Consider the following 15,441-nt stretch of genomic DNA (forward strand, 5'->3'; position numbering starts at 1 on the left):
CCAGCTTTTGGCTGGAAAATCTTTTATTATTCTGTGGGTTCTGAGGCTTCCAACCTTCTCTGTCACCCCTCCCCGCAAAGAAAATAAGAGTTTACTTCGTGTATCTGGCAGAGAGAAGGAAAACACACATATGCAATGCTGAGTTGGGACCTTGTGACTCACTTTCTCCTACTAATTGTGATTCGTGGTAGGTAGTTTAACCTCTCTGTGTCTCGAAATCCTCCTCTGTAAGATGGGGGTAATAGCTGTGCCTCTCTTTTCAGGCTGCTGTGACGATTAGATGACATAAAGTGTTTTCAGCATTTGACGCTTGAGAATTTAATACATATTAATTATGGTGGTGATTTGTTTTGTTTTCATAAAAGCCAGTCATAGCTTGGAACCATTCAGGGGGGAATAAAGCAAACCAGGGTGCATAATGTTGATTGTTGTTTCAGTTTTATTTTTATTTTCTTTCTTCACAGCAGTTCTAGGAACGGACAAAAATAAGGAGTGGCGAGGTCCTGGTTAGCAGGAAATACTGCCAGAAAATCTATTTACGTGATACCAAAGGGATTGCCAGAAGCCCAAGGAAATATTCCACTCTTGGAATATTTTCACCAGTTTTCCAGCTAACATACTTAAAAGGGCTTGCTGTAATGGCCAACTTGAACCTCCCCAAGTTTCAACAGGCTCCTTACTTTGGTGTTTTGAGTGACCCCAAAATATATAAATAACAGCAGACTCCTTGAGGTAGTCTGAATTTCAAGTCCATTACCCAACATATCTCCTGAGTGCCCACTCACACATACATGAGTGGGAGAGAGAGCACGGCATTTCCTAGGATGCAGGCGAAGGCTTCTGTAGAGCATGGCCTGCTCCTCTTCGCATCCCTCAAGTTTGTCAAGACGTTTAAGCTGAAGTGAAAGGAGCTTGAAAATTTGGGAAGACACTAGGTCCAGTTGAAACCCAACCAGGTATAGAGCACAGGGATAAAAATCAGATGCTACCATGACACAACTGCTATAAAGAACATATACAAGGAATATCTAAGTCCAGCCCAATGGGATTCTGTGAAAATCTTGGCTTAGCACTGCAAAATAAGGGTTAGCAAAGTGCTAAATATTTTCCAGGCCCTGGAAAAATACAGTTCTACCCAGAAGGAAAATGAGTTAGACAATGGCTGAAATCACCACCTTACAGTATTCTGTATATAGTTTTCCTGCAGTCTATTTACTGTCTACACAAAGGGATAATTAGAGCTCATTAATAGCTAGATGAATGAAGAGTAAAGACTACAGGGAAAAGGGAGATAAACAAAGAGAATGAACAAATATTGAAAAAGTAATTATAGTAGAAGCAGAGAGAGCATGATTGTCCAATACAGTACCTACTAGCCACGTGTAGCTTTTAAAAGTTAAGTTAATTAAAATGAAATAATATTCAAAGTCAGTTCCTCAGACGTATTAGCCACATTTCAAGTGCTCAAGAGCCACATGTGGCTAGCAGTGCCATATTGGACAGCGTGGAAATCTAGATCATGTCCATCACTGCAGCAAGTTCCACTGGAGAGCGCTACTATGGAGTATATGAAGGGGTCATGCACTTGAACGTATGTCCTGATTCAACCATGATTTATTGAGTGCTGAACATGTACTGTGCTACTGGGAAAATAGATAAGACACCCAATACCCAAACTCAAAGACTTCCAATTCTGGTAAGGGAACCCAATCCATAAAACCCAAACCCAAACACACACACACGTGCACAAAATGAGAAATGGGTAGAGATAGAGGAACAAACCTAATAACTTTAATGGAAGACATGGTGAGTTTCCAAGTGTTCTTTGTAAAATTTTTCCATTTTTCTATATTTTAAAGCATCCTCAGAATAGAGTATTAGAAAAAATATCTATTTATTGAGTAGTCTCTTAAAATACTCTTAAAATGCACTTCCTTATTTAGGCCTATGAAAACCTTGCAAGGTAAGCATGATGGGTCCATTTTACATGGAGCGCAGTTTCTCACAGACAAGGCCATACAGGAAGAGAGGCCTGCCCACATCAGCCTGCACTGTATACCCTATTCCACCACATCCCACTTTGGCATCTTGTAGATTGAAACTTGCATCCAGCTAGAACCCACCATGTGACCTTTGGCAAATCATTTCAATTCATCCAACTGTCTCCATTTACGCAAAGTACATAATTCAACGATTCGCTTTCAAAGGCAAGAAACAGAACATGGCGTATAAAGATCCGAAATTTGGAATATATTCAATTTAAAATCAATTTGAAATCACTGAAAAAAGAGTATTCTCTGGGTGGCGAATAATAATCATTACTACTAGTGTCAACTTCACTAAGTAGCAATGGCTATCCTAGGTCTGGGACCCTTCCCCCCAAACAAAACAGAATCTTGAACTAGACAAAAAATATAAAACAGACCAAAAAACCCAAACATCACCTCTTAAAATGTTTTCTTTCTTCTTTCCCTTTTTTTTTTGGTAAGGGAAGAAACAATTTCTGAGAGGCACCACATAGCAGGAACCCTTAGCAGCCATCTCCAGAGAAGATTTAATGAGTGAATCAAAACAACATGAAAAGCGACTTTTCTCATCTATCACCTTCTGGCAGCTCCTCAGTGAATATAAGATTAATTCTGATCCCCAATCCCTCTGAGTTGTAGCAATGCCTAGGCCAGAGCAGATTTCAATGACAAACACGATGCAAAATCAAAAGGGCAAAGGAGTAAAAGAGCCTCCTACTTTGACTGGAGCTTCCTCCACAATTTAAAAGGCTGTGGTTTATATTAGGGATCTAATTTAATCAAAGGAAATGTCTCAGTTACAATTCTTCACCTCTTTCTTTTCCACCTTTCCCCTATACCTTTCCCATAAACTGAAACCCTCCAATGGTCCTTTCTTGGTATTTCTGGAACATAACAAATGTTTTCAAGTGATGGGAGCACACTATTGCAAATGCAAGTAATGCCTCTGAGTTGTACACTTTAAAATGGCAATTTTATTATGTATATATAAAGACAATAGAATTAAGGCAAACATTTTTTTTCAAGAATTCTTTCCTTAGGCTGACAGAGATGACAGAGCAAACCGCTGAAGCTGAGCGAACCTCACACGTGGAGTTTAGAGAAAAGGCCTACCTGGGATTGAAAAGAAGGTGAGTAAATTGATTGAAGCCACACAGATACTTACTATCTGCGAGCCTCAGTTTCCTCGTCTGTAAAATATGGATAATAATATCTTCCTCACAGGGTTGTTCGTGAGGATTAACCAATGATAATGTATGTACAGTCAGAGTCGAATTTTATTAAACATTTAACCAGCCGCAAAACAAACAAAACCCCACAAGAGTTCTTCAACTTTAGTCTCTGTCAGAAGACAGTATTTCCTTTCTCATGACAGGGCACAGATGCTATGATTTTCATGGAGGGGTAAAGATAGCTGCATTTTTCTGTCACTCTTCCCTGAAAGGCTGGGTTTGTTCGCCTTCCTTGAATCTGGGCTGGCCCTGGGACCGCTTAACAACTAGACTATGGTGAAAGGGATTGTGTCAGTTCCAGATACAGCTTCTAAGAGGGCCGCAAGCTTCCACTGCCTCCTCCCTGGAATGCTCATTTTGGGGACACTCTCAGAACCTAGCTGCTAGAAGCAGCACACACCACACGGAGAGGCCACGCGCAGGTATTCTAGTCAATTCTCCCAGTTGAGCTCCCGACCAACAACCAGCAGCACCCAGCACCCCTCTGAGTGAGCTACTGTGGACCTACAGCCCAAGCCATCCCCTGACATCATGGCGAGCAGAGCTGTCCAGCTGGCCCAGCCGTTCCACTCAGGAAGTTATTTTTAAGCCACTGAGTTTTACGGCGGTGTGTTTCACAGCCATAAATCACAGAAGCAACCATAAAGTAATAAATAATTTTAAAGATCTTATCTAATCAGACCAAACCCCAAAAGAACAGAATTAATTAGCAAACACTCCAGAAATATCCATGAGATGCTTCAGGAAGCAAGTTTGGAAGGCATATACTTATTTCATTGCTTAAGACAAGTTTAAAGCTCATCTTTGTGAGCTATTTTTAGAGATTACCTATAAGGCCTACACAGAAAAACTGCTCCCTTGAGACACTAATGTGTAACCTGGGGAACAGATGTAGCTCAACTGGCTGAGCTCCCACCTCACAGATGAGAGGTCCTGGGTTCGGGTCCCCATGCCTCCTGAAAAAAAAAATAGCACAAAAAAACCAATGTAGGGGAGCATGTGGCCCAGTGGTTGAACGCCTTTTCTCCACATACAAGGTCCTGGGTTCAATTCTTGGCCCTCCGTTACCTCAAAAAAAAATAAACGTATAACCCGCCTTAGTCGGTACCAGTGTGCTTCTCAGCATTTTTCCTTTCTTTCCACAATCTAACTCAAGTTCAAAGTCCTAAGAGACTTTTGTGTTTGTGTTGTAAGACACTGTGTCATAATGACTTGTTCCCCTTAGATCATGAACCAAGAGAACAGGGACAGAGCGGAATCCCTCAGCGAGCTCTAAAAATGCACCACACCACTGAGAGCATCGCCGGGCCAAGTGTGTTGTGACACCTTTGACGGTGACAGCACGCACTCGGATGAGTCATTCGTGTAAACTACATCGAGGGTTTGGGGAGCGGATGCCCCTGAGCCGGGACCACGGTGCTACCCGGCCTGTGGCAAATGGGAAGGCCTATCACCTCAGTTATGAGCCACAGGGAAACACTTTCACTGAGGAAAAGAGACACTGCCTAAAAATTAAAAAAAAAAAAATACTGTCCACTATTATAGAAGGCCCGTAAGCCAAAATCAGAGGAAAAGGTCTACCTTCTCAGACACAGTTATTCCCATTTCATAGGTGTAGAAATTGCTCCTGTGCCAACTCAGGCTCTTTGGAGTATCTCAGTCCATCAGGCAAGGGGGGAGGGTGGTAGGGAGACAGAGGCAGGGGTGCCCCGAGGGTAATTAATGCAGGTGAGTGGTAAGACCCCTATGGACTCACAGCTTTTCACAGCCTCTGGTCCCAGGGCAAAATTATTAAGCTTTTGTCTCCAGTGAGGCCTTGTGCAGGTGATGCAATACTTTTGCAAGAGATGTGCAGCTCCTGCCCACTCAAAGCAGACATGGGTTTCCAGAAACTCTTTCCCAAGTAACAGGGAGATGCTCAGTTCATCTGCATCCTCCAACTTTCCGCACAAATCCAAACCTGTTCCTCCCATCTCTAGTTCCTATTGTTTCCTCTGATAAGCAGGGCCCCAGTGAACAATTAAAGCTTTCAATAAATAATCTCTAAGCACATTCATTTGATTGACTGTTATTTGATACAGCAGTTAGTTTCAATGGGGCAGTTAATATTGATCACATAAAGTACTCCAGACAAACATGAAACAGTTCCAGAACTCCATGGATTATTACCCTTTATCTGCCAGTCATCTGGGTTACTTGTAATGGTCACGGAATTTAAAATCAATAATAACAATTAGTGTTCTGTACACCAAAGCGGATGAATCATGTGAAATGGGTTTTCATATAAAATCAAAGGCAAAGCAGGTCTCTACCATGGAAAAAAAATCTCTCTGAATTTCCAGCGCACGTTTGGCCAGACTCTTTCGTGCGATTGTTTAAAACAGGCAACAAGAAAGAAAGGTGTTCAGGCAAAGACGTGGCCATAAAAATACACACAAAACTCCTGATAGCCTTAATCCAAAGAGATGAAGCATAAAAGGTAAAAGTGATCAAAACGAGTGCTAACAAATGTAGTAAAATTAAATGGAACTGGCAATTTACTTCCTCGGAATGCACTTCTACCTTTTTCGGCTTCTGATTCATAGACATTAATTGTGATTTTTCGTAATAAAATGGCAACGACGGTATTTTAGCTCCCTGGCACCACTACTGTAATGTCTGGATAATTAAAATGCAAAGCAACAGAGAAATGTTTCATCATTAAACTGTAACCAGCGCACTATGTGAAATCATCCATTCCAAAGACTTGTTTTTCATCAATTATTTGTTATTTATCTGATGTAAATATAAGAAGGACTAATTAAAATGTATGCCTTTTTATACCGCTTCTTGTCATTAAAGCCAATGAAAGCGTTCTGAGGACCATAATGAAATAATTATGTTTGCCTTTAAGAATTCTCTTCAATAACACATGGCAGTACCGAGCTAAATTAAAACATCAGGAACTAAATTTCTCCTGCCTCCATTTCCATTTTAGTTAATTATACCCCCAAGCTTTCCAATAGACCAGCCCCTAAAAAATCTTTTGAAGCTGAAACGGCCTTCAGATCATCATCCTTTTTTTATAATTATGGACTCTGACGATGAGACAAAGGTACTGTAGCCACGAAAGATGTAATACTTTTGAGAAGGGGGGAAGGTTGTTATAAGAGGTCTTTATTTGCTCTGGAAATTGGAGAAAAATTGGGATAAATGTAACCCAAATCTTCTTTTCCCACTTAATCGAAACAATCGGCTTCTCTGGTCTTATCTGCAGCATTTCGACCACACTATTTTGAATTCAGCTGATTTGTGAAAAATTTTATCTGCGGAGAACATTAATTGATGAATAATAACAACCAAAAACAAACATTCCGTTAAATCTGGGTCAAATTAGGAGAGTAATTCCTTGTGCAATGAAAAAGAAAACCGAACTTAAAAAAATAAAAAGCTGTCTTTAAGACAGGAGTCGATGGGAGAACCTGTACATTTTTAAAATAACACAGAACCCTTCCCTTTGAATTACTCCTCCAAAACCCAAATTGGAGATACTTCCCAAGGCAAGAAATCTGAGTTTAAGGAAAAAAGCAAGGATGGCTGAAAGGGGGCAGGACAAAACCACCAGGCGTGGCAGAGGGAAATGGCTTTCGCAGTTGTCATACAACGCAGATGGGGGTGGGAACTTTGTACTCATAAAAGTAAATAGGAGTCCCAGGGATTAACTGGGACAATGTGAATTCCCTCACATTTTGTTCTACACAGAGAGCTGGCAGGGTTCATGGGTGGATGATATTCAGTGCCTGCTGGAGAGCCTGCCTGACGGGGTCAGAAGGAAATTGTTGACAGCTGGGAAACAAATCCCTATTACAGGACAATGGAAAATCACAATTATAATCTCAGAATCCGCTTTTTTAAAAATCGCTCCATCACCCCCAAGTGACTCTTGATTCTGTTTGGAGACATCTCCTTTGTGGAGACTGTCACCCACCGTCACCGGTTTAAGGAAGCTTGATCTCTCCTATCCTGAGCTGGTTCACTCCATCCGGAATCCACATCCCTGAAAACTTAGAGGAAATGCTTAGCCAGGCTGGTCTCTGGGCTGATGTCAGTTCCTGTTATCCTCGCCTTATCGTGCAGGGGGCCCGGGGTCTTATCTTACTGAATGGTCCCCTTTCAGCTCCCCACTCGCCGCCACCAGAGAAAAAGCAAGTCAGCAGTTCCACTGCCTGTTTGAATTCCCATCTAAGAAGCACCGAGAGCTCAAAACAAACTCACCCCCTTTTCCCTTAGTAGGCAGAGAGAACTTCTGCAACTTTACTTTTCCTTCTTTGAAAAGGGGCTGGGGGCGGAATGGGATGACAATCACGCTTCTTAACGATGAAGGACGGAAGCTGAGTTTGAGAAGAGGAGAATTTCGGGCAACATATTGACTGATGGGGTTGTGTTATGAGATCGTGCAGATGGGGAGGGTTATCTCATCTCCTCTTTAACAAGAGGTGCTTATTAGGCCAAGCCACTAACAGGCAGGATACTGATAAATCAGAAAACTGAGTGAGCTGCATCCTCCTCCCCTCCTCCCCCCCAACCCCAGCTTTTTAAGAAGTTGGCAAGAAGCAAATCTGACTTGTCCATAATTCAATTTAATTCTACACACCCCCCGCCGCCAACCCCGCACACGTCTGTGATTCCACACCTATGGAAGCAGAACCGTAGTCCAGTTATTTTTGGCAGGAGATGCTTTCTAGTTACAGAGCTACAACTTGCTACCAAGAGAATCCACATTCAGAAGAGTGACCCAAAAGCACAAGGCAATTTTCAGTCATAATGAAGAAATTAAGCTGTGAACACTGTAGTGAGATTAGACCATGGAATCCAAACAGACTTTTTGTGCCACTCCTGGGTTCAAAGGCCAATGGGAGATGTCGTAATATTGAAATATCTGGCATATTTCAATGACTGATGTGGGAACTGTGGCAGTATATTTTGCAGGTGGGATCTTCTAGAAAATCAGATGCATGATTGCCATAACTTCGCTATAATTTGCAAGGGACGATTTTACACTAATATCTTTTGGAAAGGTTTTTAGCCAAGATTTTTCTGATTAATCTTCATCAAAAAATTCCCATTTCTGAAATAATCTATTTAGCTGACAGTTAACTGAATTTATATCAGAATACTTAAAGTATAAAAACACCATTTCAGGACAAATGTATTGATGCTTCCATGTAACTCAGACTCCACAGAATATTTTAAGATATTCTAAAATGAGCACTGATATTTTGGTTTTATTTTCAAGTCCTATGCCACTTGAAAGAGTTTCCATTTTGCCTCATGGTTTTCCATCTCCATCTTCCTCCCAGAGAATAAACGAATTAAAATTTTTTAAATCTTTCTTAGAAATTTGATAATGATTATTAATTCCTTGAAAGCAGAATTTATAATCTTTGTCTTCTATCACAGACTTGCCTTCTGGGATACAATCTACTGATGCTTGTGGAATGTATAAAGGAGAAAACAGAAAGGTTTTCTTTCCTTTTCAGTCATCTCGGGGACATAACATATGTTGAAGGTAAATTATAAGCATCCAATATCCGGATGAATTTCCTTTACGCTTATCCTTTAAAGAAAAGTTAATAACAATACTGACTGGTTAATATATGATCAGAGGCTTCCAGAAAGGAGAAGAGAACTTCTGTTTCAGGTCAGCCAGCCTATCAGAAATTGCCATTCTGGTCATTTGTCTCTTAAGAAAAAGAGATCTTATTCAATGCAACGGCTTTACATTTGGGGCAGCAGATCAAGTTATAACTAGGGTTTCCAAATCAATTCCATAACTTAAGTAAACAGATGTCTGCCTCTCCTACTGTTTTGTTTTGTATGAATTCACCTTTTTCTAGCAATAAGGTTTAAACTCACGTATCTTTTCTTCTAAGCTGCACGTCAATAATTACCTGACAAACATAGCAATTTGTCTGGCTATCGACAATATTTTAGTATTTCTCTTTTTCTGAGGAGAAAGAGAAACTTCGCCAATCTTCCACTTGTTTTCCACAACCAACCCTGCCTTGCACCCTCTTTGAGGTCTGAGCACAAGTCCCTCCTCTTCTCTGCTTTCTGATGGTAATAGTTAACACAGTCATGGGGTTGAGAAGCAGAAAATAATGCCCTACTTTAGAAAAACAATTGAGCCTTTTCACTGAAATATTTATTCAAAACCCCACTCAATTCATATGGTGACTGTCAGTCTTTATTTAGTCTCTCTTTCGGAGGGTATCTTTGATTTTGCCATTTTGACCCCAATTTATACCTCACTAGGAGAGGATTTAGATAGTGTTTAGCACTTAAATTTTGGGTCCCCGTGATTTGAGAAGGGGGCTTTTTTATGTTCGCATCACTACTTGTTGTCTTTACAATAGCTTATTTCTTCTCATTAATGGGCAAAGTCCTATTTCACAAGGAAAATACTTTTTTCTTTTTCAGTTTGATGTGCTGAGCAAGGAGAAGCCAGGGGAAAGGGCCAAGAAGTTGTCACGCTCATGATTTCACTGGGAGCAACTATATTTAGACCCACAAAATATTAGCACTTATCCTATACCCACTGAGCAATTAATGCCAAAAACATCTGGAGCAGCCTAAAACCAGGATAATGCAGGAGGCATCTAAATAGCAACTTGGTGACTCTGAAACCTTCCAAGGGCAGTCTTAAATTAGGATTATTTGTACCACATTCCCTCGGTAGGCCCCCTAATCCTGACTTCGAAATTTATAACAAGCAATTCATAGGCCCTCCTTCAACCAGCAAATGGGTGGCATGCCATTTTTCTGTTTTCAAAATTAAAAAAGGAAATAAAGAGAATATCTTAACACCTTTAAGAAAAAGCTTCCAATGTGTTCTATGTTCAAAGGTTTTACTATTTCACATACACACACACACAACACATAAAAAAAAGTAGGATCTCAAAGCAAAAAATAGTTTGGGTAGGAATTTAGTACTTTTTTTTTCCTCCTTAGTCACTGTTTCCTTTACGTTAAGAGCATAAACAGATCTGCTTCTCGCCAAAATCCATTAAATAAAATGGAAAAGGTTATGGCTTTCACGTCCTCATACCAACGTGGCTCTGATACGCTTTTTTTCAAAAGCCCTAACTAACTAGCTATGCCAACCTGAACCAAATCAAATACTGCGTGGCACAAGTTTCTTAGAAATTTTTTTAAGTTTTCAATTACACTTAAAAATGTAATCCTTTGAACAACTCAAGTGACCAGTCATAAAGTGTTTTATGGAGGATAAAGCAACTCTGCAGGGGCACAAGCAATATTTACACTTTATTCATTTAACCGAAAGTTTGGATGTGGGATTCAAACCCTTGTGAAATCGACCACAATAAGCCCTAATTGCCCTGCTTACAAAAATAAGACACTGGAATTTCTGAAATCCCTTTGTCAAAAGCCTTTATTTACTTTTTCTAATGCAAGTTTCTTTGATTAGCTGAACTTTGCAGTTATCAACACTTCTTGCTTATCAGCTGGCCCTAGGCGAATGACACATTCACCACTCTTTCTCCCTAGATAAGGCAAATCCCTTGTTTAACTTGTTTAAGAACAAACAAAGCTTTTCCCCCCTGCTCCTTCAACCTAATAGGCATGTTTGGAGGGTTAATTACAAAATGGGGGATGTCTACATGTTAAAAAAAAAAAAGCTCTATTAGTTCTAATAACTATCCACCAGGATCCTGAGCATTTTTTTCTTTCTGCTAAAAACTATGCTCCATTAGAACTTTCTCATACAAGAAAAAGTTTCAGGGAGCTCCAGTTCACTGGGATTCCAAATGAGCTTATTCAGGTTATCTGAATTGCTACAGGTCTAAAAGATCTGTTAGTGGGATGGAAAATTATTTTGTAACACTCAGTTTCTTCTAGTCCTCTGGAAAGAAAATAGGCAGCAGCAGGAAAGAAAAGAGCAGCTGAAGATTAAGATGCGTACTGAAACAATAATCTTTTTGCCCTGATTTGGGCTCTATGAAATATTAAAGCAAACGGCCAAACTGCTGACATCAAATGGTTATTGATTTTTTTCAGCAACAAACCTGTTGATTCCCTGGCCCAAGAAGCAAGTCTTTTATTCTTAAGAAAAAGTTTCAGAGAGGGCAATTTAAATCTTATCTTTGTTCCCACTCTCCTCTTCCTTCTTTCTCTTTAGTTAAACCACTCGGTTTTTAGGAAAAGTCCATTTTTCCCAGTTAAACTTTGACCACTTCGAAAAGAAAGACTTAAAATGTCATTTTCAGGCTAATGCTCCAACAAATTGTCAAATGAAGTACTAAAAACATTTTGATAGATAGCGGAGCCATTTATCTAAATCACTGTCAGGGCAGGGAAGCATCCTGCAGGCTCCCACTACAGTCACCCGAAGGTGGGATTTTCTGGGACTTCTGGTCATTTCTCAAGCCTGCAGCCCCACTCCCGTTGACCAGATGCACGCCTCGGCACCGGGTCGGCATCAGATAATCAAACAGTCAATATTTTTTTAAAAAACTGGGCTACCCCACTTAGGTTTCCTTTCCTTCCACCCAACAGCTTAGGTTCCCGGCTGAATTGCAAGATATGGAAATAATGGATGGCTCAGCCCAAGGGGTGTTCATTGCCAGTAGTTTTCTAGCAAAACAGCAACTTCTTAGAGCAACAAAGTGACTCGGAGAGGTGGCAGCAGGGTCAATGCTAAGAAATATTGCCTTTCCTTAGTAAGGAAAACATTGACGGCAGCTGCTTTAACTGGTAGTTTATGAACTTCAGCAGCAGCAGTCACCTTAATTAGGCTCAATTCCTCGCAAGGAAGATGTCAAAATTTTAATTACTCTGCACCCTTGAAATAGGCAAGGGGGGGGGTGGATAAAAATATACAACTAACAGCTCATCCAAAGAACGGCAAAGTTAAATCCCCCTCTGCATACAATCTTAGCAAAAGCTGCCCCACGGTGTCAAACTGCCCTCCTGGAGGAGTGTTTCAAAGTCCTGTGGTCACCCTCTCCTCTCCCCGGCTCCCCCGTCCCCCAGCATATTTAAAAAAAAAAAAAAAACAACTCTTTTCAGAAGCCTGGAAGGTGGGTAAGTAGAGGAGCAGGGGTGGAGGGAGGGTGGTTGGGGGCAGAAAACAGGCAACAGGACATTTTCAGCAGCGGGAAATCAATATGCACGCCACCCCCTTCTGCATTAAATCATTAAGTCCTTTGTCTTGCGACCGAGGCCGTTTATTTCCAACGTCTTCATCGCATGCAAGAGAGAGACAAAAAAAAAAAAATTTTTTTTTTCTTGGTATAAGAAGGGAAAAAAAAAAAAATTTAAACCTACATTGAGCAGTGTGCCGATGCTGCCACTCGGTTTGGGTCAATCCACTGAAGCATGCTTTGAGAGCTTTTTCCTGGAGCATGCAGGAAGACGGCCGCGCAGTGTAGAAATCCAGGATTTGCCCAGGACTCACTGACAGCACATCCATACAGTCAAACATGATCTCCCCGGCCCCGGGGTGTCTGCAAAAGTGCTTATCCTCTAGGTGCGGAGGCAAATGGCATCGAGAACAAGTCCACCCAACTCCATCAAACTCTGCCCCTTTTTTGGCACGCAGGCTCTCGGGCTCCCGGCCGGCCCCGAATCATGAATTATGACAGACACGCCGGCTAAAAGCCTGTAATTGATCCAAATGATCATTTACCATGTTCCAGGCTCGGGCGGCCAATCCAGCCGGGCCGGGGGGTGCCCGCCGCGCCCGCGGGGGCTCCCGCCGCGCCCACGCCCGCCCCCAGCCCGCCCCGCGCCGGCCGCCTCCTACCCCGACGGCGCCCACACCCACCCCGGGCGGCGGGCGCGCGGCCTCGGCATCCCGCTCGGCAGCCGGCTCGCCCGGGGCCCCGGCGGTCCCCCCTCGGGCGGAGAATAGACCCTCCTGCCTCCCCACCGCTCACTTCCTACTACTTCTGTCACGCCGCCTGAGAGATGGGCTTGCCTAATATATGCGAGTGAACTTTGCGTGAACCCTTCCCGGGCTGCTAACCTTCAAATGACCCAACCCGGCTGACATCACCAGCTCCCAGGATTCTCCCAGCGCTTCGAAAAACTCCCAGCAGCCCCGCACGGGCGGGCCGCCGGCGCGCGCGCGCGGGCCTCGCCGGGAAAACAATGCGGGCGGCGGCGGCGGCGGCGGCCGGCGCGGGCGGGAGGCTGCACCCCCGCGTGCCCCCCACCCGGGCCCGCGGCGCCCGCCCTGGAAGCCCCTCGGCGCGCCGCCCTCTGTCTGCTCAAAGCCTCCGAGCCCTCGGCCGCGGAGCCTCGGAGCGGCTGCCCCGGGGAGAAACTTGGCGGCCGAGCGTCGGGGTTCGCTCCGTCCCTGTCGCTGGCTGGGGGGGGGGGGGGGGGTGTCCCTGGCCGGCTGCGTGAAGTCACATGTGCCACGGGAGGAGTGGAGCCTCAGTTTACCCACTGTCCTAAACACACACACACACACCCCTCAGGAAGAGCTGGGATTTCGGATCCTCCTCTGAGGAAAAGTGGAGAGCCGGGCTTCGAACCCCTGCTGGAGTCGGAGTCCCGCTCCACGCTGGGTGATCCGGGACCCGGGGCTGTGCGCCGCTCCCCTCTGTCAATACCAAGAGCGACGAGGCCCCGCCGCCCTGGGCTGCTGTGGGGACCGAAAGAAAAGGCGGGGTGGGTGCTCAGGACGCAGCCGGGAAGATATGGTGGTGGCGGTGACTCAGCCTCTTATTTTGCAACTGGGAGAAAAACCTGAAGCTTCAGGAGGCTGGAGTCCCGCCTGAGGTCACGCAGCTCCAAACTGCCGCTGGAACTCAGCCCCCCCAACCCCGGTCCTGCGGGACAAGGACCGCGCCGTGCCCGCAGGGCGCCCACTGGCCACGCGGTCGCTCTTTTTCGGTCACATGCACCACAGAAACACTTACTCTGAAAACTGGTTGAATATAAGGAGGGCTTTATGTTTCCAGTTTTCACCAAATAACCATCCAATACCCAATCCTGGCTATTTATTAGAATAATTTTTAAGAGAAAATGACTTAAAAAAACATTCCTTCCCACACTGGCCCAACCTAGAGAGAGGAGAAGCTTCTAGATAGCCTTAAAACACGGAGGACAGAGGCAATATTTACAAATAAACTCAGGCAGACAGAGAGCTTTAAAAGGGAGAGCCAGTCCATCCAGTGGGCATTTTGCACAACTTGTTTGAAGGATGCAACAGTCCATCAAAGAAAGGAAACTCACTCGAGGGAGGATTTTAAACACCCCACCACCTTTCCTGCCTCTCCAGGATTTACTTCTCCCACAAAACAGTGGGTGGGCAAGTGGGTGGGCAGGGAGGGAGAGCCTGCGTGTCCCTTGCAGGCAGGTACGCTGCTGCTTTCCTCTCTCTCTGGCTCCTGCTGGAATGTGCCTTGGCATCCAGGCCTTTTCAAAGCCTGTCGGGGGGCACCCCGCCCCATGCTGAAACGCAGTTCTGTCTAGCGGAGTTGCTAAGTGGCACTCATGGTGCCACATGAAAACTATGCATCGCACACACTTACGAAGTCAAAGATCCTTTTATGAAGGCACAGTAAAACAATTTTCAGCCCAGCAAGCTCAGTTCTTGCTATTGAAAAGTCCAGGGTGATAAAGGAGTGAGATTTTGCTGAAACGATGTGCTTCTCTTTCTCGCGCTCGTTTTTAATATGGGCATCGCTTCGTAACAGAGCCTTATTAGGAGAAACCCTTTCAGTACAAAGAAAACACACATTTTAAGCAAGGGAGCTCAGAGGAATTTACAAAACATTTAACACACTGTCATTAAGATAGTTGTAAAGATGCACAAAGCGCCACATTATGTGCCACTTTCCACTTGGTCCATGAAACTAACTGCTCCAAATGCTTATTTAAGGTCTTCCGAGTTCCTTGGAAACTGGGTTCATTTTTTACTTTGTAATGGAGGTTGGTGAAAAGTTGTTAGAGGAGAGGAAGCAGCTATATTTAAATAGAGCGTGAGGACTTTAAGTTAGAGATGAGAAACAAGGCACCACTGACAGGTATGTGGCACAGGTATCAGTTACAGGGGCAGCAAAGGCACTTCCTTGCCAAACATCTTTCAGAAGAACAGGGAGGCACTGGTCTTCCCAATGGGAAGTAAAGGTGGGAATGGCTTCCCCCCAAATTCTGTTCTGACTTTTTAG

The 15,441-nt window shown here is 43.7% G+C and overlaps 1 protein-coding gene across 3 annotated transcripts in view; it reads right to left on the reverse strand.

The window, feature by feature from the left end:
* Nucleotides 1-15,441, reverse strand: part of RARB (retinoic acid receptor beta) — a 444,337-nt gene that overhangs the window by 184,965 nt on the left and 243,931 nt on the right. The window contains exon 1 of one of the 3 annotated variants that reach the window (XM_058290879.1): nt 13,287-13,372. The exons of 1 other annotated variant lie outside the window; for it this stretch is intronic. Coding sequence is in view for 1 of the 2 variants with exons in the window: in XM_058290878.2 (XP_058146861.1) it covers nt 12,587-12,743 (157 nt within the window). In the remaining variant the exon portion in view is untranslated. Of the gene's footprint in view, nt 1-12,586; nt 13,373-15,441 lie in introns of those variants that run through there. One more of the 3 variants, XM_058290878.2, reaches the window with a different exon arrangement.

This window comes from Dasypus novemcinctus, chromosome 31 (assembly GCF_030445035.2).
Source record: "Dasypus novemcinctus isolate mDasNov1 chromosome 31, mDasNov1.1.hap2, whole genome shotgun sequence".
In the NCBI taxonomy this organism is placed as follows: domain Eukaryota; kingdom Metazoa; phylum Chordata; class Mammalia; order Cingulata; family Dasypodidae; genus Dasypus; species Dasypus novemcinctus.